The sequence below is a fragment of the Molossus molossus genome, unplaced genomic scaffold (genome assembly GCF_014108415.1).
Source record: "Molossus molossus isolate mMolMol1 unplaced genomic scaffold, mMolMol1.p scaffold_m16_p_14, whole genome shotgun sequence".
Taxonomy (NCBI): Eukaryota; Metazoa; Chordata; class Mammalia; order Chiroptera; family Molossidae; genus Molossus; species Molossus molossus.
The window spans coordinates 13190542-13215956 of record NW_023425349.1 but is presented as its reverse complement, the minus strand read 5'-3'; the positions used below and the strand labels follow the sequence as shown (position 1 = coordinate 13215956).

At 53.5% G+C, this 25415-nt stretch overlaps 1 protein-coding gene across 2 annotated transcripts; it reads right to left on the bottom strand.

The window, feature by feature from the left end:
• Positions 1-1617: 1617 nt before the first annotated feature.
• On the bottom strand, positions 1618-24589 carry TRAF1 (TNF receptor associated factor 1). 2 transcript variants are annotated; one of them, XM_036261928.1, is made up of 9 exons: positions 24547-24587; positions 22438-22507; positions 21104-21825; positions 19110-19194; positions 9148-9213; positions 8283-8693; positions 6631-6808; positions 4804-4952; positions 1618-2798 (listed from the first exon to the last, which is right to left on the bottom strand). In XM_036261928.1, exons 3-9 carry the CDS (start codon positions 21241-21243, stop codon positions 2580-2582), a joined length of 1248 nt encoding a protein of 415 aa, XP_036117821.1. In that variant the 5' UTR covers positions 21244-21825; positions 22438-22507; positions 24547-24587; the 3' UTR covers positions 1618-2579. The 2 variants fall into 2 exon arrangements, with proteins under 2 accessions (XP_036117821.1, XP_036117822.1); XM_036261929.1 differs by lacking the exon at positions 22438-22507 and having other exon boundaries at positions 24547-24589.
• Positions 24590-25415: the final 826 nt, after the last annotated feature.

Sequence of the window (25415 nt, the reverse complement as noted above, 5' to 3'; positions counted from 1 at the left end):
AACCCTGGGAAACTTCCAGTTAAAATGAGGAACCCAGTAAGGATGTCTGTTACCAGTATTATTCAACACTGACCTAAAGCAGGCGACACAGTGAGATGTGAAGCCATTAGGTGGTGGGAGAGACACAGCTGCTTCTCAAGGACTCTGTGTCACCCTGCGGTTAACAGCGCAGAGGGTCACACACAGGTGATTTACTTTCCAGCCGATGAACTGCCTTCGGTGCCTCCGTGCTCCAGCCCCACGTACCTTTCTGCCTTCCCCTCCGTGGTGCCACCTCACAGACTCGACCCGAAGTCAAGACGACCTCTCATCTGAGTCTTTACTCTCCCCCGCACCCGTCTTCTGCATCTCAATACTTCAAGGCTGAGTATAAGTGCCACCTCTTCCAGGAAGCCCTCCCTGCTTCACTCAAAGATCTGGAATCCTGTGCTTACTCTGAGCTTCTCTTACGTACCAGTTCCAATGATCTACTTATGGACCAGTTCCCCCCACTGGACAGAGAGTTTCTTGAGGGTAGGGTGTACATCTTAACTTTCTCTGCCTAGGGTCTGGCACAGTAGGTCTCAACAAAGCTTTACTGAAAGACTGGCTGCCTCCCATCCTGAAGAGGGTCTGTCTCATCCCATCAGAAATAAGCCATGGAGGTGTCGAGTCAGTGGTCCCTGGTAGTAGCTTGCCCTACAAGCCCTCGTCAGCTCGGTGCTCAGTGAGTAGGGACGAAGATGTTATTGCCAGACACCAGCTCGGAGGCAGAAGTCCCCATAACTCGGGAGACCAGACTTTCCCTTGTAGTTCGCACCCATCGAGGAAACAAGACGCCATTACTAGCAGCGGCAGGGCCCAGGAGCCCTGGCATGTCTGCAGCCCTCAGGCGTGGCAGAATGCCACCCCACTAACAAAGCCCGAGAGCTCCAGTCCTGTACCTGGGTCTCGAGGAAAGCCTGTGAGCTGGGCAGGGCCAGGCGGGGTGTGTCCCCTTCGATGAAGAGGCTGGGGCAGGACAGGAGACTAGGTTTGGATGAGGCTGGATCTGGGTTCTGACACATGGAGCCCACTGAGCTGTGCTGCTCTCGCACCTCTTGTGAGGACCCTTCTCACAGATGCTGGGCTGGGGGACCCTGTGCACAGAGCCAACCCTGAGGCTGGGGAGTGGGGTGGAGAGGAGGGAGGCCCTGACCTGGAGCTCTGAGCACCCGCCTCGGGGACTCTGGAAAGCAGGGGAGGGGCCCCTTAGGACTTGGTCGAGTGAGGCTTCCAAGGTAGAAGACAAGCGTGGACCAGAGCCGGGCCGTGGCGCTAGGCAGTGGTGCCCGGCCTTTCTCTGTCCACTCTCTCCCGGTGGCATCTCCTGTGCGGTCCACAGAACCCGGCGAGGGAGGCAGGCTGTGGCTGGTTCTCCCCATCACAGCGGGACAAAGACCGAGGCGAGGGGCTGTCGTGCCAGCACACCAGCCTGGGTGCCACCTGTAAAACTGGCAGTGCCGGCGAGACGCGGCCATGGTCCTTGCAGACTTGGCTCAGGTACGACCACCTCCCACGACCATACTCATCATGAGAACGGCAGAGAGGTTTTTAAAAAAGTTCTCTTTGGTTTTACACATATTTAAAAGGACCACCTCTACTAGTGGCTCAGAGACCCTGGCCCGTCAAGGAGAAAAGGGAATGACTAGGTTAATCAGGTGACATGGGATTCTGGGAGGCATGGAAGGTGGGCCCCCAGGTGGGAGGGGGAGTTAGTGCCTCTCTCCTTCTTCACGCTCCTTCTGGCTGCTCCTGGGACCTCAGTGACCTTGTTTCACCTGGAGGAGGTGAAGGGAGGCCTAGGGTGCGGGGCCTGTGTGTGCGAGGCAGGTGCTGTGTGGGCCAGCTCAGCCACCAGGGTTCTGAAGGTGAGTGAGGAACCTGGGGGACGAGGCTCCGGAATGTTTCCAGAACCCCTGTAGCCAGAGGCCTCACTCGGGCCAGGAGGCCTGGGCTGGAAGGAACCTTGAAGGTCTCAAAATCCAACCCCCGATCTGATGCCTTCTCCCATTCCAGTGTAGCCCTCTGGCTTTGCTTGTTCACCTCCAGTGATGGAGAACTCAGTGCCTGCCTGGACTGACTGAATTCGCACTGACAACCTGACGCTCTCACCCTTTGGTTCTGATCCTGGGAAGGAACACAGCAAGCCAGTTTCCAGCTCTCCATGGTGGCCCTGCTGCGACCTTCCCAGGCTCCGGTCCTTTATCTCCAGGGGGCCATCCATGTCCCAGGTCTGATCCCCATTCCCTCCCATCCTGGTCAGTCTATCTCAATACTCAGGGCTGGAGGGGTGGCCAGGCCTCCAGTGCCACGTGATCGGTGCAGAGAGAACAATTCTGCCGCCACCTCCTTCTGGATCCTCTGCCTGTGTGGGCCCAGCCCAAGGTCCTGCCACCCTAAGCTGATGGCCGCCACAGTCAATCTGTCAGCCCTGCTCAGAGCACGCCAGCCCCAGCCCGTCACTGTGCCTTGGGATCTTGGACACCCAGGGCAGGGCCTCCTCTCATCTGGGGTGGCGCGCCCTCAGGGCACAGGTGCAGCTGCTCGTCCCCAGGGCCCTAAGCACTTGTCTCCACGATGCACTTGAGGAACATGGTGTCGTCCTTCACGTAGGCGTGCTTGGGCGACTGCAGCCTGCTCAGAGGGAAGAAGAGTGGGCAGCCGCTGGCCACGTTGGTCTCACTCTGGGGACGCTGGAAGGACGCTGAGCTCAGGTCAGGCCGGAAGGCATCAATGGCGTGCTCACGGTTGTTCTGGTCCAGGAGCATGAAGGTGACCTGTGGGCCAGAGCAGGTGGGCAGTCAGGCTGGGCGGCGCACCAGGGGCTCAGGGCTGCGTCTGCCTCCGTGCAGCCCCTCTGACCCCGAACTCAGGCTGCTTAGAAGCCCCGGGGTATGGAAGCCCCTGGATTTCTGAGCAGGCTTTAGGGGTTGTCCTGTAATTAAGGATCTGATGGTCTCATCAGAAGGAAGGGGGAATTCGGATGCTACAGTCAATTTTGCTTGGCTGTTGGGGGCAACAGGTAGGACTGAGCCCTGACAAGGAGGCTGGACTCATCCTCTGTAAGGTCCCTTCCCGCTCAGAGATAGTTCTAGTCCAGTTCGCTGGAACCTCCTGAGGGAGGCAGGGGGTGCGAACAGACAGGTCTGCTGAGGAGCTGTCGGTCAATGCCTGGAAATGTGAACCGAGCTTCTGTCTGATATGTGTGTCCCCCAGAGGCTGACGATCTCGGTGACACGAACCCTCTTCCCTGGTGCATGTCCCTGGAATGCCCATCAGGACATGGAATGTCTTCCCATTGCCCACCGCAGCGGTTCGCAAGCTTGGCTGCACTTGGAATCCCCTGGAAAGGTTTGTAAATCCTGATGCTCAGGCCTCACCATTTACTGTAGTGAGACCCTGTTGCTGGTACTTTAAGAATCTCCCAGCAGGTGTGAGAACCACTGACCTACGGACTCATATCCAGGCCTCCCACCCTTTTAAACAAGTTTAATAGATTTTATTTTATTATTTTTTTGTTAATCCTCACCGGAGAATATTTTTCCATTGATTTTTAGAGAGAGTGGAAAGGGGGGGTCAATGTGAGAGAAATATTGATGGCTGCCTCCCGCAAGACCCTGACCGAAGCCAGGGATAGAACCTGCAACCCAGGTACGTGCCCTTGACTAGAATCGAACCTGAGACCCTTTGGTCTTCAGGCTGATGCTCTAACCGCTGAGCCAAACTGGCCAGGGCAATAGACTTTACTTTTTTAGAGCAGTTTAATTGACTGGAAAATACAGAGGTTTCCCATACACCTCCTGCCCCCACAAAACTCCCTCACTACCAATACCTGTATCACAGGGAGACTTGTGTTACAATCGATGGACCTATACTGACACATTATTATCACCCCAAGTCCATAGTGTACCTCAGGCTTCACTCTTGGTGTTGTACATTCTATGGGTTTGGACAAATGTGTACTAACGTGTATTCATCGTTACAGTACACAGAATAGTTTTGCTGCCCTAAAAATCCTCTGTGCTCTGCCTATTCATCCCTCCCTCCCCTCGGCCTTGGCAACGCAGCCTTGTCAGATGGCTACTTTCACTCAGCAACCTGCATTTAAGTTCCTCCGCACCTTTTCATGGCCTGAGAGCTTGTTTCTTTTAGGTGCAGAATAATATTCCACTGTCTGCATGTGCCATGGTTTGCCTGTCCATTCACCTGCTGAAGGACACCTTGGCGACTTTTGAGTTTGGCAATTATGGATAAAGCTGCCATGAACATTCTCGTGGAGGTTTTAGTGTGGACCTGTTTTCAACTCATTTGGTAAACGCCGGTGAGCGTGACTTCTGGATCACGTGGTAAGAGTACGTTTAGTTTTGTGAGAAACTGCATTCCCAGCAGCACTCGGTGAGTGCCCGTTGCTCCACAGCTTCGTCAGCATTTGGTGGTGTCGGTGTTTTGGTTTTGGCCATTCTGACAGGAGTGTAGTGGGATCTGCCTCCCTCCCTTTTTCTGAAAATGATGTTAGTTCAGGCTGACCCCACAGCACCGCCTCCAGGAAGTGTCCTTATTCACCCCACCCTGTGAATTTCATTTCTACCTGCCTCCCTGGGGTGCTGGCCCAGGCATTTTTGCCCCTGGACTCACTATGCTGCAGGGAGCCTTCGCTACCAGGTGTGAACTCAGGGTCTTGAGAGGAGAAGGTGATAATGCGGAGAGTGCAAAGGACTTGCCCAGGTCAAACCAGGACCAGGACCCCAGCTCCCTGTCCCCTCTGCGCCCCTTAGCCCGTACCTTGTTCCGGAAAGGCCACGGCAGCAGAGCATCGTACTCCCCCTTCATTATCACGATGAAGAGCGACAGGTGGGTCCTCTTTCCTGTCCCGTCCCCATTCAAGTAGAGCCTCAGGCACAGCTTGTAGCCATACTTGGCAGTGTAGAAAGCTGCAACGTGGAAGCCAGAGTCAGCAGGGGCGGCTGGAGAGGGGCTGGCACTGCCGGAGAGGAACCAGACAGCGCTAGGCATGCCCAGGGTCATGGGTGCGGAACTGAGATCCGGGGTTGGAGCCCAGGATTCTTCTCAATTACACACCGTCCAAGAGGACCCAGACCTTGGAGCTCATCTAGCCCAGTGGCTGTCAACTAGCCATTAGAATCACAGGTTGCCAGGCCCTGGAGTTGTGGGCTCAGAAGTGCTGGGTGAGGACTGAGCATCTGCATGTCCAACAGGGGACAGTGATGCTGGTGACCCGGGGACGACACTTTGGATTTTACCAACCTGCATTTCGCGGTGGGGAAACCGAACCCAGCCAGCAGAAGTGTCTGGCCTCACAGGTGCAGGGGCAGAGCCAGGATTAGGGCCAGGTCTCCCACATCCCCACACGGACTTCTTTCTGCTGCCCTGGGCCCAGGGCTTGGGCTCTGGAGGCTGGGGAAGCGTGGGGCGCTTCCCAGTTCTGCCAGCCACCCTCCACAAAGGCCCTCGAGGGATGAATCACCCCTGCTGACTCAGCACAGGAGCCTGTGGGTTCTCTCCTTCGGCAGCCGAAAGAGCCATGCAGTGTGGGTTCCAGAAGCTGTCACCACAAGGGCCCCTGTGGGAGGTGGTGACTGGGGACAGGGTTGGGGGGCAGGCAGGAGGGGGCGGAGAAGGGACAGATTGACAGTGTGACTCGTCCTGCCCCTTACATTTTAGTAAAACAGGAAGTCAGAGACACTGCTTGCTTTGTCCCTCTTTGGGAAGAAGAGAGGACAAAAGCCTACGTGTTGCAGGTGAGGCCACCCATGAAGGGGCTGCCCCTGCTCCTGGGCGAAGGAGCCTGGCTCTGGGACCCAACCCTACTCTGGTGTACGGAGAAAACTGATGCTTCTCTCCATCCTAGTCCTGTTGGCCTTGGGTCATCAGAGGAGCAGATGGGCAGGAAAGGTATGAAGCTGGGGCCAAGGTGAGAGGTCGTTCAGGTCGTCATCTGCAGAAATCTTCCTAATGACCTCCCCGCCCCCTTCACTTAGACGCGCATGAATGAGGAACAGGGAAGAGCACACTGGTCGGAGAATTCTATGCACAAATATACACGTTGTTTTACAAACAGAAATCAGTTAATTAAGGGAACCATCTACTGAGCAACTACTTTACGCAAGGCGTTGTGCCAAGCCCCGGGGCTCCAGGAACGAGGAGGAACTGGCTGGTTTACACTGTCCTTGCTAATGTGCTGCCCGCACTCGGACACTGATGCTCCACGTGCCTCATTTCGGACCACTGGCTCTCTGAGGGCAGGGGCCCCGCGGTGTCCGCCGGTGAGAACTGTCCTCCCAGCCTCTCCGTGCACAAGTGTCGGTCCACGGCACACTGTCTTTCACATCCAACATCCACTCGAGGTCAGTAACAATTTTATTCCTATCTGCAGAAGGTGCCTGCTACTCGGGGCGGAACGCACGGCAGCTCAATAGCCTACGCTCCACGTGTCTGGGCTGGGCACCTGCCTCCTCTGCGGTCCCAGCGAGGCAGGTGGCCTGGAGGGACAGCAGCCTATGACACAGTACAGACTCACAAAATCGGCTGCTCCCCATGCTGTTTTCTGCGCCTGCCCGGGGGGTCTCTGTGCCCCTGGGGAGGTGTTACCTGGGGAGAAGAGGCTGACGGTCCTGCCGCAGGCCGACTCGTGGCACCGCCTGGTGACGTTGGTGATCTTCCACAGGAAGGTGCCATCGAAGGAGGCCTCCTCCATGAGGCGCAGGCTCTGCTCCAGCTTGCCCAGGGCCTGGTCTTTCTGGGCCAGTGTCTGATGTAAGTCCACCACCTGTGGGGAAGCCATCCAGTCAGGGACACCAGAACCTGGCTTAGGCACGTCATCCGCCTTTGCAGGCGCTGCACCTCCTGCCTGGAATTCCTTTTCCTTCCTTCTCCACTGGCCAACTCCTATTCATCCGTCAGAAATCCAGGTCACATAGCCCTTCCTCTGGGAAGCACTCAACCACTTTCCTAGCTTAGCTGGTCTCTCTCTTTCATCTATGTTCTTATAGAGACTTTCTGGCAGTTCTAGGAAATTTGTTGTTCTACCTTTCCAGCCACGGGACAGAGGAGACCCCCCCGAGCCAGCCTGAGGGCAACCTTGTTTCTCCCTGACTGAGGGCTGGGCCCATGCTCATCTCCTGTCCGTGTGCCTGCCTTGCGTGGTGCCTGGCATGTAAGAGTAGAGCCAGGAAGTTTGCTGATGATCATGGTCACTGCCCTCAGGAAGCCCACCTTCTAACTGGGGCAAGAGTTATGTGAACAATGGCTTTACTCGGTCACCCGAACCCAGTGCCTGACTCTTCTGGTAGGGATCTCCATTCACATTTGAAATAATACAAATATGTTCTTGGCTGTGCTCATGTTGGGAAGTCAGGAGTGGAAGTGAGTATTCTTAAAGAAATTGAATCGCTACTTTTACTGATGAGAAAGCTGAAGCCGTAAGAGGGAAAGTGATTTGCTCAGACCTACATAGCAAGTTAATGGTGGAGCTGGAACTAAAACCCAGGCCTAACTCAACATGAGGCAGTGATGTCATGTTGCCGGGGGGAAAAAAAAAGAGAGAGAGAAAAGCAACATTAACAGGGTGACTGGTTATATTAAGGAAAGTATAAGCTTTGGAACAAAGGAGGGGACGATAGTCCTGCTCAACCAAGAACTGTCCGATAAGTGATTATCTGCAGTTGGTCTGGGACCACCGTTCTGAATGTGTGGAATCCTTTACAGCCTGGGCCAGACTGTACGAGAACAGCACGAAACAGCATGCTGTGATGAAGGGGTGAAGGCACTGGGGCGTTCAGCCTAGAGAAGGAAATACTCAGGTGAGATACAATCACTGACTGCTCATCTCTGAAGGGCTTCCACAGGGTCTAGAAGGCAGATTGTGTTGTGGGCCCTGAGGGGCAGGGCCAGGAACAATGCAGGGAAGACCAAAGAGGCTGATCTCCATTTGGTGTGAGAAGGAGCTTTCTAACAATGGAAAGTGTCCAGCGATGGAATGAGCAGCTTGGGAAGGGAGTATTCTACCAAGGGAGAAATTCAGGCAAAGGAAATGAAGCATTGGATGGGGGTTTGACCTTAACCTTAACTTCTAAGTGCTCCACCTAGGGATCCTGGGACACAGGAGATACTTGATGGGGTAGTGACTGCTATAGGCAGGGAGAAGGCTTAGGAGGAAGGCTGACCCACTGCTCTGGAGACAAGACAGGACAGAGGAGAACCCCCTAGCCAGCCCTGAAGGCAACCTTGTTTCTCGTGCTCACCCTCTGTTCCAAGCTCAGGATGAGCTCGCGGTCCAGCTGGCTCTGGTGGATGGAGGCAGCCAGGGCCAGGTGGGAGGCCTCCACCTCCTTGTTGAGGACGGCGACAATATTCTCAAACACACGCAGCTTCCCCTCCAGGTCAGCCAGGAGCTTCTCCTTCATGAAGTGCTGCAGGGTCGACTCCTCCTGGCTCTCAGCACAGGGTGCCCGGTAGCAGTCCACCTCCAGGTCCCCAGCCACCTCCACGGCTGCCTGCAGCTGCAGGTCTGACAGGTTCCGCTCCAGGGCCATGGGCCCTGACCCCAGGCCTGAGCCCAGCTGGGCCTTCCACTGTTTTATGAACTCCAACAGCAGGGTTAGATGGGTGGCCTGAGAGGTGACCTCATGCTCCTGCATGAACTTTGCACTCCCCTGCCAAGAGAGAGGGGCCATTCAGTGAAAACAGAGAAGGTTCCCAAAGGAAGTCCGATCCATTCACCCAGCAAAGGGGAAGTTGCTTGGTGTGTGCGAGAGGGACTCGAGGGCCCTGGCACCAGACGCCCCACAGCGGGCCTCTCTAGAGCATCCATGCTGCCCTGCCTTTGAGTGCAGTGATGATTCAGGACCATGGAGAGAGGCATGGGGGTGGGGTGGGGGCGTCGGTCATTTTAGAGATGCTACAATGCTGAGATGAGACATTAAGAAAAACTCTCCTGAGTATGGAAATGATTTATTAGTGAGACTTGTTGCTTGAGAAGGTCATTCATGTAAGGGACACCCAGAGGAGTAGCTTGATGTGGGAAAATCCTGGAGGGGCTGAAGTGGGGAGACCCAGTGGTCTAGGGCTGCAGTGGACAGATGGCATTTCTCACACTCAGATGCTTACCTTGAAGGAGCAGCCAACACCTGCAAAGGGGCACCCGACTCCATCTGCAGCCCCCTCAGAGTGATCCTGGAAATGATAACATCACCGATGTTAGGGGAGCCCCGTGAGACCATGGTGGCTCTCTGCAAAGCACCAGGATCCCACAGGGCATGTGCTGGGCTGGCCACAGGGCTCTGCACATGCTGTTCCTTCTGCCTGGCTGACCCCTGTGGTGGCCCTCCTTCGAAACAGGCTCGGGGCCCCTGCTGCGATCCCGGCCAGCGGGGCTACTTGGTTGCCCCGCAGGTCGGGGGGCTCTGGGAGCTCTGTTCCTCGTGCTGAGGGCAGGGCCTGGCACAGAGGAGACACTCGGGACATGCAGGCTGCGTGAGTGGCACCTCTCTCCTCCTGAAGCCTACGGGGAAGCTCCTGACAACTGCCACGTGCATCCCTCCGTGGCAATCTGCCTCGGCTGAGGGGCGCCGGCCCCACGCTGCTCTCCTCCCGCGTGATGCACAGCCCGAGGGCAGGGACGCAGAAGGGTCTCAGTACTCAACACCAGCTTGACCACACTGTTAGCCTATTTACAGGTGCGAAGAGTTTACAAACTGCTTTTGTGGTCATAATTCTTCCTAGGGCCCTGACAATGCCACAGGGACAGCAGGGTAGGTATTTTGTCCCCATTTTACTGATGAAAAAACCGAGGCTCACAGAGGGTAAGGGATTTGCCCACGGAGGAACAGCACAGACGTATCACTACAGTGGACCCCTGAACACCATGGGTTTCAACTGTTTGGGTCCACGGATACGTGGATTTTTTTCCCATAAAGGCCTGTACTGTTTTTGATCTGCAGCTGGGAATCCGGGGTGCAGGGTGCTGTTTGCACTGATCTGTGCTATTTTATACAGGGAACTTGAACAGCCGTGGATTTGGGTATCTGTGGGAGGTCCTGGAACCGATGTCCTGTGGGTACTGAGGGGCAGCTGCGGTAGTTACGTTTTGGGGCGGTCAAAAGTTACACACAGATTTTTCTGTGTGTAAGGGGGTTGGTGCCCCAAACCCCAGCATTGTTCAAGGGTCAACTATAACTCTTATCAAGAGTAAGCCCATGGGGAACTGGGAGAAAAGATTTTCCCCAAAATGTATATCTGGAAACGGCTTGTATCCAGACTATGTAAAGAACTCTTTCAATTTAGTAATAAGAAGACACCTGCCTAATAAAAATGGGTAAAATACTGAACAGATGCTTCACAAAAGGACATACATAAATGACAAGCCTATGAAAAGAGGCTCAACGTTACGAGTAACAGAGCAATGCAAATGAGAATGACATGCCATCATGACACACCATCACCCACCCACTGATGGCTAAGATTCAAAAAGAGCACCGGCACCCCCTTCGGGCAGGGTGTGGAGGAGGTGCAGTGTGTGCAGGTTGCCGGAGGGAACCCAGCATGATACAGCCCCTTTGGAGAAAGTCGACGGCAGTATCTCATAAAGTTAAATCATACTTACACAGCAACTTACTTATAAACCATGCTTATAAAGTTATCATACAAGCCACATTCCACGCCTAGGAATTTACCCAAGAGAAACTGAAACATATGTTTATGTGTGCATGTGAATGTTCATGGCAGCTGTGTTCGTAACAGCTCCAAACTGGAAGCAGTCCAAATATCCATCATCTGCTGAATGGATAGTGGGTTTTGTTTTTTTTTCTCCCTAGAACACTACTCAGCAGTCAGAGGGACCAAAACACTACATGCAAGGCCAAGGAGGACCCTCCGAAACATTATGCTAAATAAAAGAAGCCAAACACAAAACACTATACACCATGACTCCATTCTTAGGAGATTCTGGAAAAGGAAAAACTAGTGACAGAAAGCCTATCAGTGGCTGGGGGGCTGCAGCTGGGGAGCCTGACTAACCAGGGGCACAGGGAGACAGTCACCATCTTGACTGTAGTCGTCACACACTTGTGTAAACCAGCCGGCATTCAGCGAACTGTACACTTAAACGGAGTGAATTTTGCTGCATATAAATAATATCTTGATTTTCAAACAGCTTTGTTGTTGTTCTTTAAAAAAGAGTAATCGAATCGGGCAAGATGGAGATTCGGATTAAAAAAAGGGGGAGGAGAGAAGTCTTTTGGGCTGAGCAAACACAAAGCTACATTAGTTATTATTCTTTAAAAGTAAAAGAAGCAAGCGCTGTGGGCTTAAGGAGTATGGTTGGCGTAGGACACAAAACACAGTCCAGCAAAGGCCACCCCCCTTCGCCCCACTACCCCGGGGTCCAAGCACAAGATGTTCCTGACAAGGAACAGAAAACAGATGTTTCCCTGGGGGCGCGGGCAGAGGGCAGCTTTGGCAGGGAGACGCTGGCATAGGGGGAGGGCAGTGAGGCCGCCTCTCCCAGAGAGCGGCTTCCTGACCCGGGGAGCAACAGAGGGGCTGATGCTTGGCGTGGACCTGGTCCCTGCAGAATGGACTAGGGGACCTCCCAGGCCCTGAAACTCCTTCCAAATCCATGACTTGAACCCTCTGCATTTCTAAGGCGGATGTGAGAGCCGTAGAAAGGGTAAAAGGTAGAAGAGACGAAACGGTGTCCAGAGCCACCAGGCAGGGAAGGTGTGGGAGACTGTTTGCATGGCATCCATTTTGCTAAAATCTGCTCTGCCATCTCCTGCCCCAAGGCAGGATACCTCTATATACAATGTTTCTGCATTCCTTTAAGTAACCATTTACTCAGCCAGTTATGCTCTGTTTATCTTTTGTTCCACCCGGTATATTTACGTGATATTTACCTGAAATTGCTTGGGGTGGTTACCACAAACTTATCGCTTGGCAACAAATGTTCTTGTTTTTCTGCTTCTTGCCCTATATATACTGTGGATCTCCCCAGAATAAACGAGACTTGATTAGAGCCCTGTCTTGTCTCCATTTCTCGTGTCTCTTGTCCCTCCTCATCCTCACTCCCCCTCTAGAGTCCTCGTTGCTCGACCTGCGGGACGGGTCAGGAAGGGGCCTGCGTCCTTCAAGAAGTGTCGTGCAGTGCAGTGTGGAGGTAGGGGCGTCCTCCTTATGATGTGTGGGCGGACGTGGGCTGTGATTAGCCTCTAATGGCTGTCAGAAGATGGGCAGGGGTGACTTGAGAGGCGTTCAGAGGCCTCGGTGGCCGGCCAGCCTGCCCACAGTTCCATCATCAGTTAGCCACTCATTCCCTGGAGGGCTACAGGGGTCAGGGGTGGGCTCTAGAGCAGGCCTGTCAGGGTACAAAGCCCATTTCCGTCACTTCACATACTAGCCGTGTGGCCTCTCCACGTCTCGCTTTCCTCTTCTGAAAAATGGGGATAATAACAGTCACCCCACCCCTTACAGAGTTATTGTGAGGATTAAATGAGATAGCACATGGAAGTTCTGGTCTTAGTCACAGACTGCTGCTATAATAAAATGCCACAAACTTAATGGCTTAAAGCAACACAAATTTATTATCTTACAGTTCTGTAGATCAGAAGTTCTAAATATCGCCCTGGCCTGCTTGGCTCAGCAGTTAGAGTATCGGCCTGCAGACCAGTGAGTTGTGAGTTCGATTCCGACCAAGGGCACGTACCTCGGTTGCGGTTTGTCCCTGGCCCTGGTCAGGGTCATGCGGGAGGCAACCTGTCGATGTGTCCCTCTCACATCGATGTTTCTCTCTCTCTCTGTCTCTCTCTGTCTCTCTCTCCCTCTCCCTCCCTCCTCCTCCTCCTCCCACTCTATCTAAAGATAAATAGAAAAATATCCTCCAGTGAGGATTAAAAAAAAAAAAAGAAGTTCTGCCCTGGCTGGTTTGGCTCAGCAGTTAGAGCCTCTGCCTGCGGTCTGGAGAGACCCGGGTTCGGTTCCTGCTAAGGGCATGTACCTCGGTTCAGTTTGTCCCCGGCCCTGGTTGGTCGTGCAGGTGGCAACCACTCGATGTGTCCCTTTCACATTGATGTTTCTCTCTCTCTCTCTCTCTCTCTCTCTTCCTCTCTCTCCCTCCAGCTCTATCAGAACAAAAAATGAAAAAATGTTCTTGAGTGAGGATAAAAAAAAAGTTCTAAATATCAAGGTGTGGACAGGATTATGCTCCTTCTGGGGCTCTAGGGAGAATCCATTTGCTTATTTTTTTCCAGCTTCTAGAGCCCGCCTGCATTCCTTGGCGCACAGCCCCTCCTCCATCTTCAAAGCCAGGAGCATAGCATCTTCCAGTCGCTCTATGACTCTCTCTAGCCCCATAATCTCCTCATCTCAGGATCCTTTTTTTTTATCCTCACCTGAGGACATTTTTCCATTTTTTGTACAGATAGAGTGGGAGGGAGGGAGAGAGGGAGGGAGGGAGAGAGAGAGAGAGAGAGAGAGAGAGAGAGAGAGAGAGAGAGAGAGAGAAACATCGATGTGAAAGGGACACATCGAGTGGCTGCCACCTGCACGACCAACCAGGGCCGGGGACAAACTGCAACTGAGGTACATGCCCTTAGCGGGAACCGAACCCGGGTCTCTCTGGACCGCAGGCCGACGCTCTAACCGCTGAGCCAAACCGGCCAGGGCTAGGATCCTTAACTTAGTCTCATCTGCAAAGTACCCTTTGCCACTGTGATGGGCTGTTATACCCCCCAGCCCCCCACCACCAATTCATACGTCGAAGTCCTAACTCCCAGACTGTGACGGTATTTAGAAATAGGGCTTTTACAGAGGTAATCAAGTTAAAATGAGGTCATTGGGGTGGGCTCCAATTGATACGACGGTGTCTTTGTAAGAAAAGACAACCTGGTCTCAGGCGAACGGAGGGAAGACGTGAAGATGAGGGAGAAGGATGGCACCAGCCTCTCCAGGCCAAGGAGACAGGCCTCAGAAGAAACCAGCTTTTCCTGAACTTCTTGCCTCCGGATCTGTGAGAAAACACACTTCCAGTTCAGGGTGCCCGGTCTGTGGCACCTTGTTATAGCAGCCCGAGTAGACTGATACAGCCATGTAAGGCTGTATTCATAGGGATTGTCATGTGTGCACATCTCTGGGGAATATCATTCTGCCTCACATAATACTCAAGAAATGTTCATCAGTATTAATACTAGTATTGGGTCCAGCCAGTGTTTGAGCTGTTGACCCATGGACCAAGAGGTCGCTGGTTCAATTCCCAGTCAGGGAACATGCCTAGGTTGCGGGCTCATCCCCATTGTGGATATGCGGGAGGCGGCCAAGCGATGTGTCTTTCTCATCGATGTTTCTGTCTCTCTCTCCCTCTCCCTCTCCCTTTCTCTAAAAATCAATAAAAACATATTAAAAAATACTAGTATCAGTATTGGTATTCCTATGGATTAGGCACTGCCCTTGGGACCCTCTTTCCCGCTTCTAATGGCTGTCATATACACACATTTCACTTATCCTCACATCTCAAACTTTTAATAACCATTCTACAGAACAATGTTTTCCCCTTGGATTTCCCGAGGAGGTGTGGTACATCCCCGACTGTATCTGCATTTGTGTGGGACCGGAGCGCTCCGGCATGCTGTCATGGGGTCCCCGTTGCTGCCCTTTGAGGCAGGCAGGGCAAAATGACCTTCGCCTTAACACAGACGGGCAAACTGGGGCCTGGCTCGCTCAGGCCGCACCAGGCTGTGCACTGGAGTAGGCGGCTGAGTCTGGGTCTTCTGTCCCATAGTTACGAGAGCGGCGAGGGCTTGCTGCTCTCTTGGCACCTTTGAAAACGGTGCCCATTGGATCTCACGGTGCCATGAGGAGGCTGGGGCTTGGTTCTGCTGGGCCCGTGTTGGTGGAGGAGCCAGAGCTCAGGGATGGGCAGTGACTTGCAGGAGGCGATGCAAGTTTGGGGCAAAGGTGCCAGAGGCCTGGAGTCCAGGGGCAGGTCTTTCCTCCACACCAGGGAGTCCTGGCCTTGGGCAAAGGGTGGCCTTGCCCGAAGGCTGGGGATGGAGAGGACAGAAGAGGGCACCAGGCTGGGGTTGCAGATGAAGACCGGCGCCTGTCCTGGGCCGAGCCTGGTGCACGTCTGGTGCCACAAGCGGCCCCTGTTCGTGGCCTCATGCTCCAAACTGCTAAAAATAAAATGTGCAGTGGAATTTCCTCTGAGGAGGAAACAGAAACAGAGAAAACAAAATCCCAGCCCTGAGGGAACACTCGTCCTTCTGTCTGCGTCCGGGAAGTCTGGGGGTCTGTGGCGCTCCTAGCCGCCCTGCTGACTCAGGCCTTGTGTGCCGGGGTCAGCAGAGGGCCCTGTGGAGGGGCCCCCACGCGGGGACCTACGGGCCTCCAGGAATGTGAGCGCTCGGAGCGCGCCAGGAGCATGAGAGCCGCCTGTGTGAAGCTGCCGCACAGAACAGAGGGTGCAGCGCCAGGCAGGCCCACACCGCTGCGCTGGCACGAGGCTGCCTGAGGTCCTGGTGACGGCAGGGCTGCTTCTGCTCAGGTTTCAGCGGGTGTTGAGGGACAGGCACTCTCCTGTGACAGGGCAGACCCGGTCAGTCTGCCTCTGCCCGCCAGGCCTGCCCTCCTCTGCTCCTGGGCCACCTGCCTCTCTGGCAAGCTCTGCTCAGCTCAACGGCCGCCGCTTCCAGGAAGCCCAGCCTGATTCTCCTGGTTGAGAGTAGTCGTGCCCATTCCTGTTTTTCCAGGACTTAAGGCTGACTGTGCTATTTAAACCTGCATAAAGCATTTGGGGTGTTTGCCCGGGAGGCAGCAAAGTGGGAGATGCCATCGGCCTAGGAAGCGGGAGTTGGTGCCTGGCTTTACCTCCCTCTTGCTATGACTTCGGTCCAGGTACCCTCCTCCCGAGCCTCCATGTATCACCTACTGGTGAAACAGGGAAACACCGCCACCCACACAGGATGTCACAGGACCACTGAGGTTCCAGATGCGACGGCCAAGCTCAGCTGTGTAAGGGTTCAGGGGCTCGTTTCTAGGCATCACACATCAAAGGACACGGTGCACAGAGACTAAGGACAGATTCGAGGGGGCTGTGGTCAGCACCTTCCAACATGCAGGGCTGCCTCAGAGGAGAGCGGGCTGACTGACTTGCCTTGTGGCCTTAAGGGAGAGACCTCAGCTCAGTACAAACAAAGAGGAGAACAGAACGGTAGTCAGAGCCCCCCACGGCGGAACTGGTCATTTCTTGGAGTAATGAGCTTCTCATCACTGCGCAGACATAAAGCCACCTGGCAGGAACCCAGCACGAAATGGAAACTGGACTAGGCACCTTGACCTCCCGTCATTTTCTGATTCTAGAATGAGTCAAGGCATTGTCCTAAGCCACCGGCAACAGATGCCAGCTTGCCTTTGACCTTGAGTGGCCCCAGAGCGAAAGAGTGAGAGAAACCATTCCACTCACAGGGTCACAGGCAGTTTCTATCCACCGGTCGTCCCTTCTACAGGAAGGTCATTCCAGGCAAGAACCAAGTCTCTAACTAGGTCAACAGTAATCCTTTAATATCTGCTTCTTATGTTACCTACGGGGTCCATGGCTGCGATCGCTCCTTGGAGAGATGTTAATCTAATGAAGTCAGAGGATGAGGACAAACTGATAAGCAGATGGCATGGAAAGTGTCTGCAAGGACGGGGCCTCTGGGCTCAGCTCGGCTGGTCTCCAGCCTGACCTTCCACCCACCCCCATTCCCCAGGTTTCCCGGATGCACAAACTTCACAATTACCACGTATGCAAAGTGTTGACTTATAATCACCTGCTTTCCTTCGGTCAAAAGTCCCCCCAAATTCCCATCAGGGTCAGGAGCTGGAGTGCCCTCTGGTCTTTCCACTAGGAGGCTTTGTGTGGGAGTCAGACCACTGGCTCATCCCACCCCCCAGCCTTCCATTGGGGGTACAGTGATGACTGCTTCAGATGGGAGGTGTGGGGGTGGAAGACCCATGCTGCTCTGAGGTCCCCCTCCCACCCTGTTGCCTGTTATAGTGTCTGTAATTCCATCTTAGAGTCACTTCATTTGGTTTAAGACAGCAAGTTTCAAACTGTGCCCTGCGGGGCCCCCTCGGAATCCCAGAGCCCCCCAGGGGCCGGGGAAGCTGGGGTGACTGAGGACAGAGCTCCAGACTCCCCCTGAATCAGAGCTCTTCCACTGTCATCAGATTTCACGTTAACAAAGAGGAAAAAATTAAAGCCACTGGATTAAGAGGTATTCACATATCTCTTCTCTATATTATCCAAGAGTTGTACGATGACTGTGTATTCATTTTGTTAAGAGGTCCAAATAAAACAAGTTAAAAACAATAGCCCTGGCGTATTCAAGCAGGCAGGGCCTCAGGAAGCATCCAGCCCTGCCCTTCCTTGTGCAGGGAAGGGCAGCAGCCCGCAGAGAGTTATGGGTCTGCTCACGCCTCTCACGGTTAGTGCACTGAGAGGGCCGACCGGGGGGCAGGGAGTTACCCCATGGATCTGTTTGTGTGCTCTCAGCGCACTGTGGATGATGAAGTCCTGGGAAAACGTCCTGGATCCTTACTAAGCTTTCTCTTGAGGGCCTGTGGGGAGGGAGCTGCTGAGAAGAGGATGGGAGAGTCCTCAAAACCAGCTCTGGCAGAGCAGGAAATTCCCCCAACTCTCTGAACAGGGGGCCAGAGAGGAGAAGGGAGGGGAGGTGTGGGTAGGAGGGAGAGCCCCCTGCTAGTCACCGACTGGTCATCTGACATCACAGGCCCTGGAAAGGCCTTGCAGAGCAAACGCAGCCTCTTCCTTTCACACATGGACAAAGAGGCCCAGGAGTTGTCTTGGCCGTGAAATGAATTATATAGAACCAACCCTGAACATCAGGCACCTGACCCCTGTGCTGGGCTCGAGGCAAGGGGGGAGCCTGGGAAAGGAGCGAGGGCATGAGGATGGCTGAGCAGTGAGGCCCTGGTGATCGGGGAGCTTCGCAGTGGATGTCGGGGTCCCATGTGTAAGACGAGGGGTGAGATTTAGAGCAGTGGTTCTTACATTCTTACAGCTTTGGATTCATGGATCAATACAAGCTTTTTTTTTAAATTGGGAGATTAACATAAATATTGCCATCTTTTTATTTTGCCAAGTAAAGGCTTTACCAAAAATTCTATCATTCACTGTCACTATCATTTCATTCATACAAAGACATGTGTAAGAAGAGCACAATCTCAGAGTAAAGGTTGATTCCATCAGTGGAAAGAATTTAGTTATATACAAAACACACTACCATTTCCTTATCTGTATCATTCTGGTCAGCATGTGGGAACCTCTGGGCGGGACAGATGACCTGTGAGGGTCTTTTCAACCCGAAGGGCTGGGGTTCTAAACTGGGAGGCCTGAGAACGTGTCTCTGGCCCCTCACACTTGCAAGGCCATCTCTTACTCCTAGGAGCACAGCTTGGCTGAGCCGCAGAGGGGAGCTGGGAATGGCCTCTCCTTGTCTGAGGGCAATCAGGGGCAGGAAAAACTCTCTAGATCAAGAGTTGGCCAACTATTTCTGTAAAGGGCCAGAGAGTAAATACTTTGAGCTTTGAAGCCTGTGCTGCAACTAGTCACGCCTGGTGTCGCAGGGCAAAAGCCACCACACACAATTCATCAGTGAGTGGGGGTGGCTGTGTGCCAATAAAACTTTATTTATGGACATGGAGGTCTGAATTTCATGTGTCACAAAATATCATTCTTTGTTTGATTTTTTTTTTTTCTTAACTATTTAAAATATAAAAACCATTGTTAGCTCATGGGCTGTGGAAATGCAGGTGACACGCTGGATGTGGCCTGCAGGCCGGAGGTTGCAGGCACCTTATCTAGACTGTCGTCCTCACCCTGAATCTGTCACAGATCAGCCAGGCAGCTCTGGGCCAGCTGCTTCATCAATGTGTCGTCAGTCTCCTCACTGTTTACAAACCTCAAGACACAGATGCAGGTGCCTGTTAGGGACTGTGAACAGCTGTTTACTTAGCCTCAACCTCGACAAATGAAGAACATGGACAAATACCCTTTCCTGGCTGTGCCAACGTACCTTATCCTGAGACATGAGGCTTCCTGGGCTTACAGATTGGGGGTTGTCTCCTCTGCATTTGGGACAGATCCGATCCTCGCTGTTTCTAGAGACACGTAAAAAAACCCAGCTGAGTGAGGCATTCATGACTGCCTGGCACCAACCTCTGTCCCAATAGCTCCAAAAGCCGAGGCCTTGCCCAGCGTGGTGCCTGATACCAGTGAGCATGCAGGCCCACCATCCTAGACCCCCCATTCCCAAACCTCAAAGCACTGGACACCCAATGTCTTCCTGGAGTTTGCAGTGAGCTTCTTCGGCAGCCGCACCTGACCCGCCCGAAGTGACTGGAGGCTGTTCCAGCCCTTATCCCACTTAGAGTGAATACTGATGTTTCATTGCAGAAGTATGAACAGGCTTGGTGAGTAAGTAGGTGCTGCCCCAGTCCCCACTGGGAGAATTACATAGTAATGCACTGACTAGCTTTTCTGAAATCTGAATTCCAAAATATGTCTGAGACAGGGCTTCAGGTAAGGGATTATGGATGTGTGGCTGCATTTGTTCTTAGGCTTAGGGTCTCTTTTTTAGGCATTAGAGAGGACCATGGCCAATTAGAACAAGAAGGGGCCTCAGAAAAAACCTAGCCTGAGGCTCTTCACCAGGAGTAGGTGTCAGACTCTGGCCAGGTGACACGGGCCTGTGGGCGTTTACAAAGCTCCGAAGTAATTCTGATCCACAGTCAGAGCCACCTGTCAAAACATGAGACCTCAGAGGACGCAGGGATTGGCTAAGGATAGGCAGAGTCAGCAGCAGAGCAGGGCAGAGCTCGCTACACCTCAAGCCTGGGTCCCTTCCCCACCGCTGCCAGGTTTCAGGATGATGAGGGAGGGAAGCCAAGAATCCCAGTGCAGAAGCCTGAGATGAACCCACAACAATCAGCTTGATGGTAAAAGGAGTCAAGCTTCGACAACCCCACCCCCACAACCTGGCCTTTCCGTGGCCACAACTTCTCCCTTCCCCCTGCATCAAAGCACTTGAATTTCTCAAGCTAGACTGATTCAGTTTTCCCACCTTAAGCTGTAAAGCCCCAAACAAAGGTCATGCTGGGGGCGTATGGCAGTTAAAGAGCACTTTTGCCAGGAAATTGACCTGGGGCAAGTTGACCTAATCTCTCCATTAGGTTTCGTTGTCCTCATCTGTAAAATGGGACAGTAATAGTGTCCACCTTTCCAAGGTTCTTCTGAAGACCCAAGAAAAGAGGCACACAGTAGGCTTGAACTGGTTGCTTAAGGTGAAATGCTGATGATTGTATGGATGTCACACCTCTATGAGTTATTGATATTTTAAATATTTTATATATGTAAAGCATGTATTTATATAAGTATTCATATCTGCATATTAAATGTAAATATATACAAATTCAACTATATATACAAATACATATATAAGTATTTACGTTCATACTATTCTACATATATAAATATACCATCTATCAATACATACATATATAAATGTAGATATCTTTGTTCCCTTTAACAGTGTCCTCAGCAAACAGCACAAGGTGATGGGCAATATTGTGGAAGAAGATATATTTGTATAGCAGTTCATCATTTACTAAGAAAAATTACCTTCATTATCACAAAAACTTTTGGAATATTATTGATTGTTCCTCTCAATCCTGGGAGGTAGAAAATAGCTTTTACAGATGAGGAAGCTGTGGCTTCGAGCACAAAGCAACCTGCCCCAGCCCCTGTCAGTTAGGAGCCCGCTGGGCCTGAGCTCTCCCCGCCCTGGACAGCCCTCTGCTGAGGCAGCTGACATCTGTTTGTGGCTACTTCTTCCATCCATAGTCAGAAGGAGAAGTATTAGGGGCTGCAGGGAAAGGCTGTGGAAACTGAGGCCCAGAGAGGTGAAGTTACCTGCCCAAAGCCACCAGCTCCTCCCACCCTGGTCTCCCACCAGGGGGTCCCTCCCTGGCACTTTCTTCCCACCCACTCTTTGCTCTTGTGACCCCTCACCTCAAGTTCTCAGAGAGACAGGCGGTGCAGCAGAGGGCCCTGGGCTCTGATGGGTCCTGGCAGACGGTGGGGGGGCACCCAAAGGGAAACTCGTTCTCATCAGGGGCTGGGCGAGGGCTGCTGGCTGAGCCAGAGGCCATCCTGGGGTCCCAGGCTGGCTGGGGCCTGCCTGAGCTCAGGCCCGTGGAGTCTGCGCCGAGAGAAGAGGTGAGTTCTGGTGAAGGCCACCCTCTCCGGTGAGCAGGAGTCTGATGACTTTATCTTCTCGCTGACTTGTGTGGGTCAACGTCACAGCTGAATCACAGCAGGGATGGGGCAGGAATTACCCTTTGTGGTGGAAAAAACCCCCTGGATGCCGACTGAAGGCTCTAGGAGTGTCCAGTCATTCTTTAGAGTGACAGAGAGCAAGAGGACAAGTCAGAGAGAAAAACGGTCCTGTCACAGACTTTCAGGAACCACAGTCAGAGTTCCCCTGTCAGAGAACCTCAGGCTGCCCCTGACTTCCTCCAAGCTCCTCCCCAGGGGACACTGGTAGGGAGCCACAGCTGGTGACTTGTCTGCTTTCCCTGGGACCTCCGAGCAGCCTGGAATTCTTGGTGTGGGTGAAAATCCCTAGGTCCTGGTGGCAGGTCCAAAAATGCAAGTTCCAGGCATTTGATCTCTGCCCTGGCCAGTGTCTCAGGTAAAAGTCACTTCCTCACAGTGGGTCTTGGTTACCCCATCTGTTAAAAAAAAAAAAGGAGTTGCAACAGGTGGTCTCCAAGGCTCCTCTGGGCGCTGAGTCTGGAACCCTAGGGCCAAGGCAAACAGAGCTAGCAGGCGGCTTCTGATGGCCCCGCCTGTGGCATTCCTCATCAGTCATGATGACAACACAGGCCCTCCCCTCCTTTCAAGTCCAAGGCCTCAGAAACATACACTGCTCAGGGTGCTTCGCAGGGCCCCACTCAGGAAGTCACAGGTGGCCATATTCCCAGGTCAGGCACCACACTTTCCGGCTCTGAGGAGAACAAAGCTCTAAATAAATACTAGGTGCAGGGAGTTGGTCTAAGTGGCCCAGTGGGACACAGATCCACTGCTGTGCGGGAACTGTGGCTCCTAGCGCGTCTACAGTGGGCAGGGCATTTTCTTTCCTATTCCTTACAGCAACTGGCCACACAGAGACATAGAGAAGCAAGATGACTGGTCCAAAGTCACAAAGCCCCTGGTGGTGAAGCAAGATTCGCACCAGGTCTGTGGGACTCCAAGCTCTGTGTTCCTTCACCCATACAAGAGAGAAGAAAGCAAGGCCTACAGAGCCCGGGATGGAGGGCAGAGCATGCAGCCTGTTTTCTCACCTGTCAAGTGGAAAAGATGATTCCTTGACATCTTTCTAGCCTGCTGGACTGCTAGTAGGGGCTCTGCAAACTTTAAAAAAAAAAATTTTTTTTCTTTATTGATTTTAGAGAGGAAGTGGGGGGGGGGAGAGAGAGAAACATTGATGAGAGAGAACATCAACTGGCTGCCTCCCACAAGCCTCCAACCCCCAACTGGGGCTTTGGCCCACATACTGGGCACGTGCTTTGACCAGGAATTGAACCAGCGACCTCTTGGTGCATGGGTTGATGCTCAACCACTGAGCTACACCAGCTGGCCAATCTGCAGACTTTTATAATGGTTTCAAATCATGGGCTTTGAGGTCTGACAAATCTGAGCTTAGATCTTAAGTCCACCATTTACTAGCTGTGCATCCTGGGACAATGTCGTTAACTTCTGAACCTCAGTTTCTGCATCTGTAAAATGGGAATAATAATAATACCTACTTCACCTGACTGTTGTGACTAAATTAGATCATAGGTGAGAGTGTGATACACGGCTCAACTGAGGTGCTCAAAAGGCTCGGACATTGTATTCCAGTGATGGTCACAGCCCTCCCAGCTCCTCATGGTCAAGGGAGGGGATTAAAATGGTAAATGCTTATATATAGTGTTTATACATCCATCAACTTTATTTGAGCTTTCAAGTGAGCAAGGCAGGTCAGATGTCCTCTGACCCAAGATAAATTCAACACCCCACCTTCCCTGCAGCAAAACAGGCTACCAGGGGCTGTTGGCAAAGAGGGCATGGTACCCTGGCGCTGCAGTTTAAACCAGGACCTCTACCCTCCCCTGGGCTAGCCCTGGCCTGGCCCCCTCAGCAATGACCTTGAGGCCTACTTCAGACAAGACTATCAGAAAGGCAACCCCTTAACCGCCTACTCCAAACTTGCAAATTGCCTTGCAACCCTACCTGTCCCCTCCTTCCCTTGGTTTGATATAGACAGGCATCCAAGACTTCCCTCCCCATCGAAGTTCTGGGTCCCTTTGTACCTAGTCCCTTTTCTCTCTCCCCTGTCTTCAATGCTCCCTCTCTACCAGCTCCTTCCCTTCAGCATCAATATATGCCCCAGCTGCTCTAAACACAGACGTGAAAAATAGTAAGCACTACTGTTTAGTGCTGCCTGAAGTACTTATGCCATCTCCGCTGATCTTCACATGGACCCTATGAGGCAGGTACTGTCATCACTATCTGGAAGGCACAACGAGGTTAAGTGACTTGCCCAAGGTCTCCTAAACCCGGAGCCTGTGCTCTCACCACACACACCCGGCTTTAAAACGCTCTTCACCCTCACCCCAATGTCCTCTCCTGCACCTACACGCTCTCCTCACTTTACCAGAACTTCTGAAAGCGGTGCCTACACAGGGGCTCCATCCACTGCCTTCAGGGGCATCTCCATGGAACCACCTCCCCAGGGTTCTCAATGTCAAAGTCGCCAGGCGCTCTGGGCCTGCCCCAGTTCTCATCCAACCAGCCGTCTCTGGCCGGCACCCGACACGACTCTGGGCTCCCCCGTTAGCATTCTCTTCCCTTCTGCACCGCCAGAGTCGTCTCCGTGGGATCCTCAGCGCGCAGCCTCCGCGCCACCCCCACCTCCCCCAGTCTTCCACTCGGGTCAGTGTGGACCTGACGCCACCTCTCCTTGGCGTCTCCGTATGATGCTCCCAGGATGGGGCTAGGAACCCTTCTTTGCGATTCTGTCGAGTCCCGCACCCCGGGTCGCTTATGTGCCCCCCAGCTCCGTCCCCCACCCGGGCAGGTGACTGTCATCTCGCCACCGCCACCTCTGCAGTGAAGTTGGCAGCAGAGCCGCGCCCGCGCCCATTCTAGGATGAGCGAGCCGGGGTGCCCCGGGCGCCGCAACAAGGGCTGGGGCAGTGAGTCCCGGGTGGGCTCTGCAGCTGCGACGCCAGGTCCCGGGCCACGCGTGGGGAGGCCTGCACCGGGAGCCCGGGGCTGAGCGAGCCGGGCCTGGGCAGTCCAGGGCGGGGAGCGCGGGGCCGGGGGCGGGGGCGGGCACCGCCCGCTGCCCCGGGGCGAGGTGGGGTGGGGTGGGGTGGGGGCGGGGGGCGGGGTGCAGTGCAACCAACCTCGGCGTCTCCGCCGCAGCCACCGCCTCCCCGCCGCCCGGCGCCAGCTTCCGGTGGGGCCCCGAGGACGTGGCCGGGCGGCGGAAGCCTGGGGGGGGCGGGGCGGGTCTCCGCAGCCGGAGCGGGCCTGGGAGGCGGCCGGGGGCGGGGCGAGCGCTCCGCCTGAGGGGAAACTGAGTCCCGGGGTGGGGACTGTGGCGTCGTCCTGTTCTCCCACTGGGGACTGACAGGCGTCCATTCCCCTCCTCCCTTCTCCCTGTTCCTGGCTCACAGGGACTCAGTCAAGTGTTCACAGAATAAACGAATCCAGACAGATTGGGACTTGAACCCTCACCCTCAACCCTGCCTGCCTGAAACCTGCGTGGAGAGGGGGTGAGCCCGAGCCTGCCCTCTGATTGCTGCAGAGCCTAGCACAGTGCCAGGCGCCTGCAAGCTTATTGGGTTGCTACAGCCCGCAAAGGGGTGGTTCGAAGGCAGGTGCTTTGACAAAACTGGGTGTTTTAAGGAACCGTTTCTGTTTTTGTCTAAACACACACATAATATACTTACTCCCTATGAATTTGTGTGTATCAATCAAAATAGTTACGGAACTTAGTATTGGAGTAGAATTTTTGTTTCTAAGATACTAACAACCTATATTCTTGCTTTTTTTTTTTTATCCTCACCTGAGGACATTTTTTCATTTTTTTGTTCAGATAGAGTGGGAGGGAGAGAGAGGAAGAGAGAGAGAGAGAGAGAGAGAAAGAGAGAGAAACATCGACTTGAAAGGGACACATCGAGTGGCTGCCACCCGCACGACCAACCAGGGCCGGGGACAAACTGCAACCGAGGTACGTGCCCTTAGCGGGAACTGAACCCGGGTCTCTCTG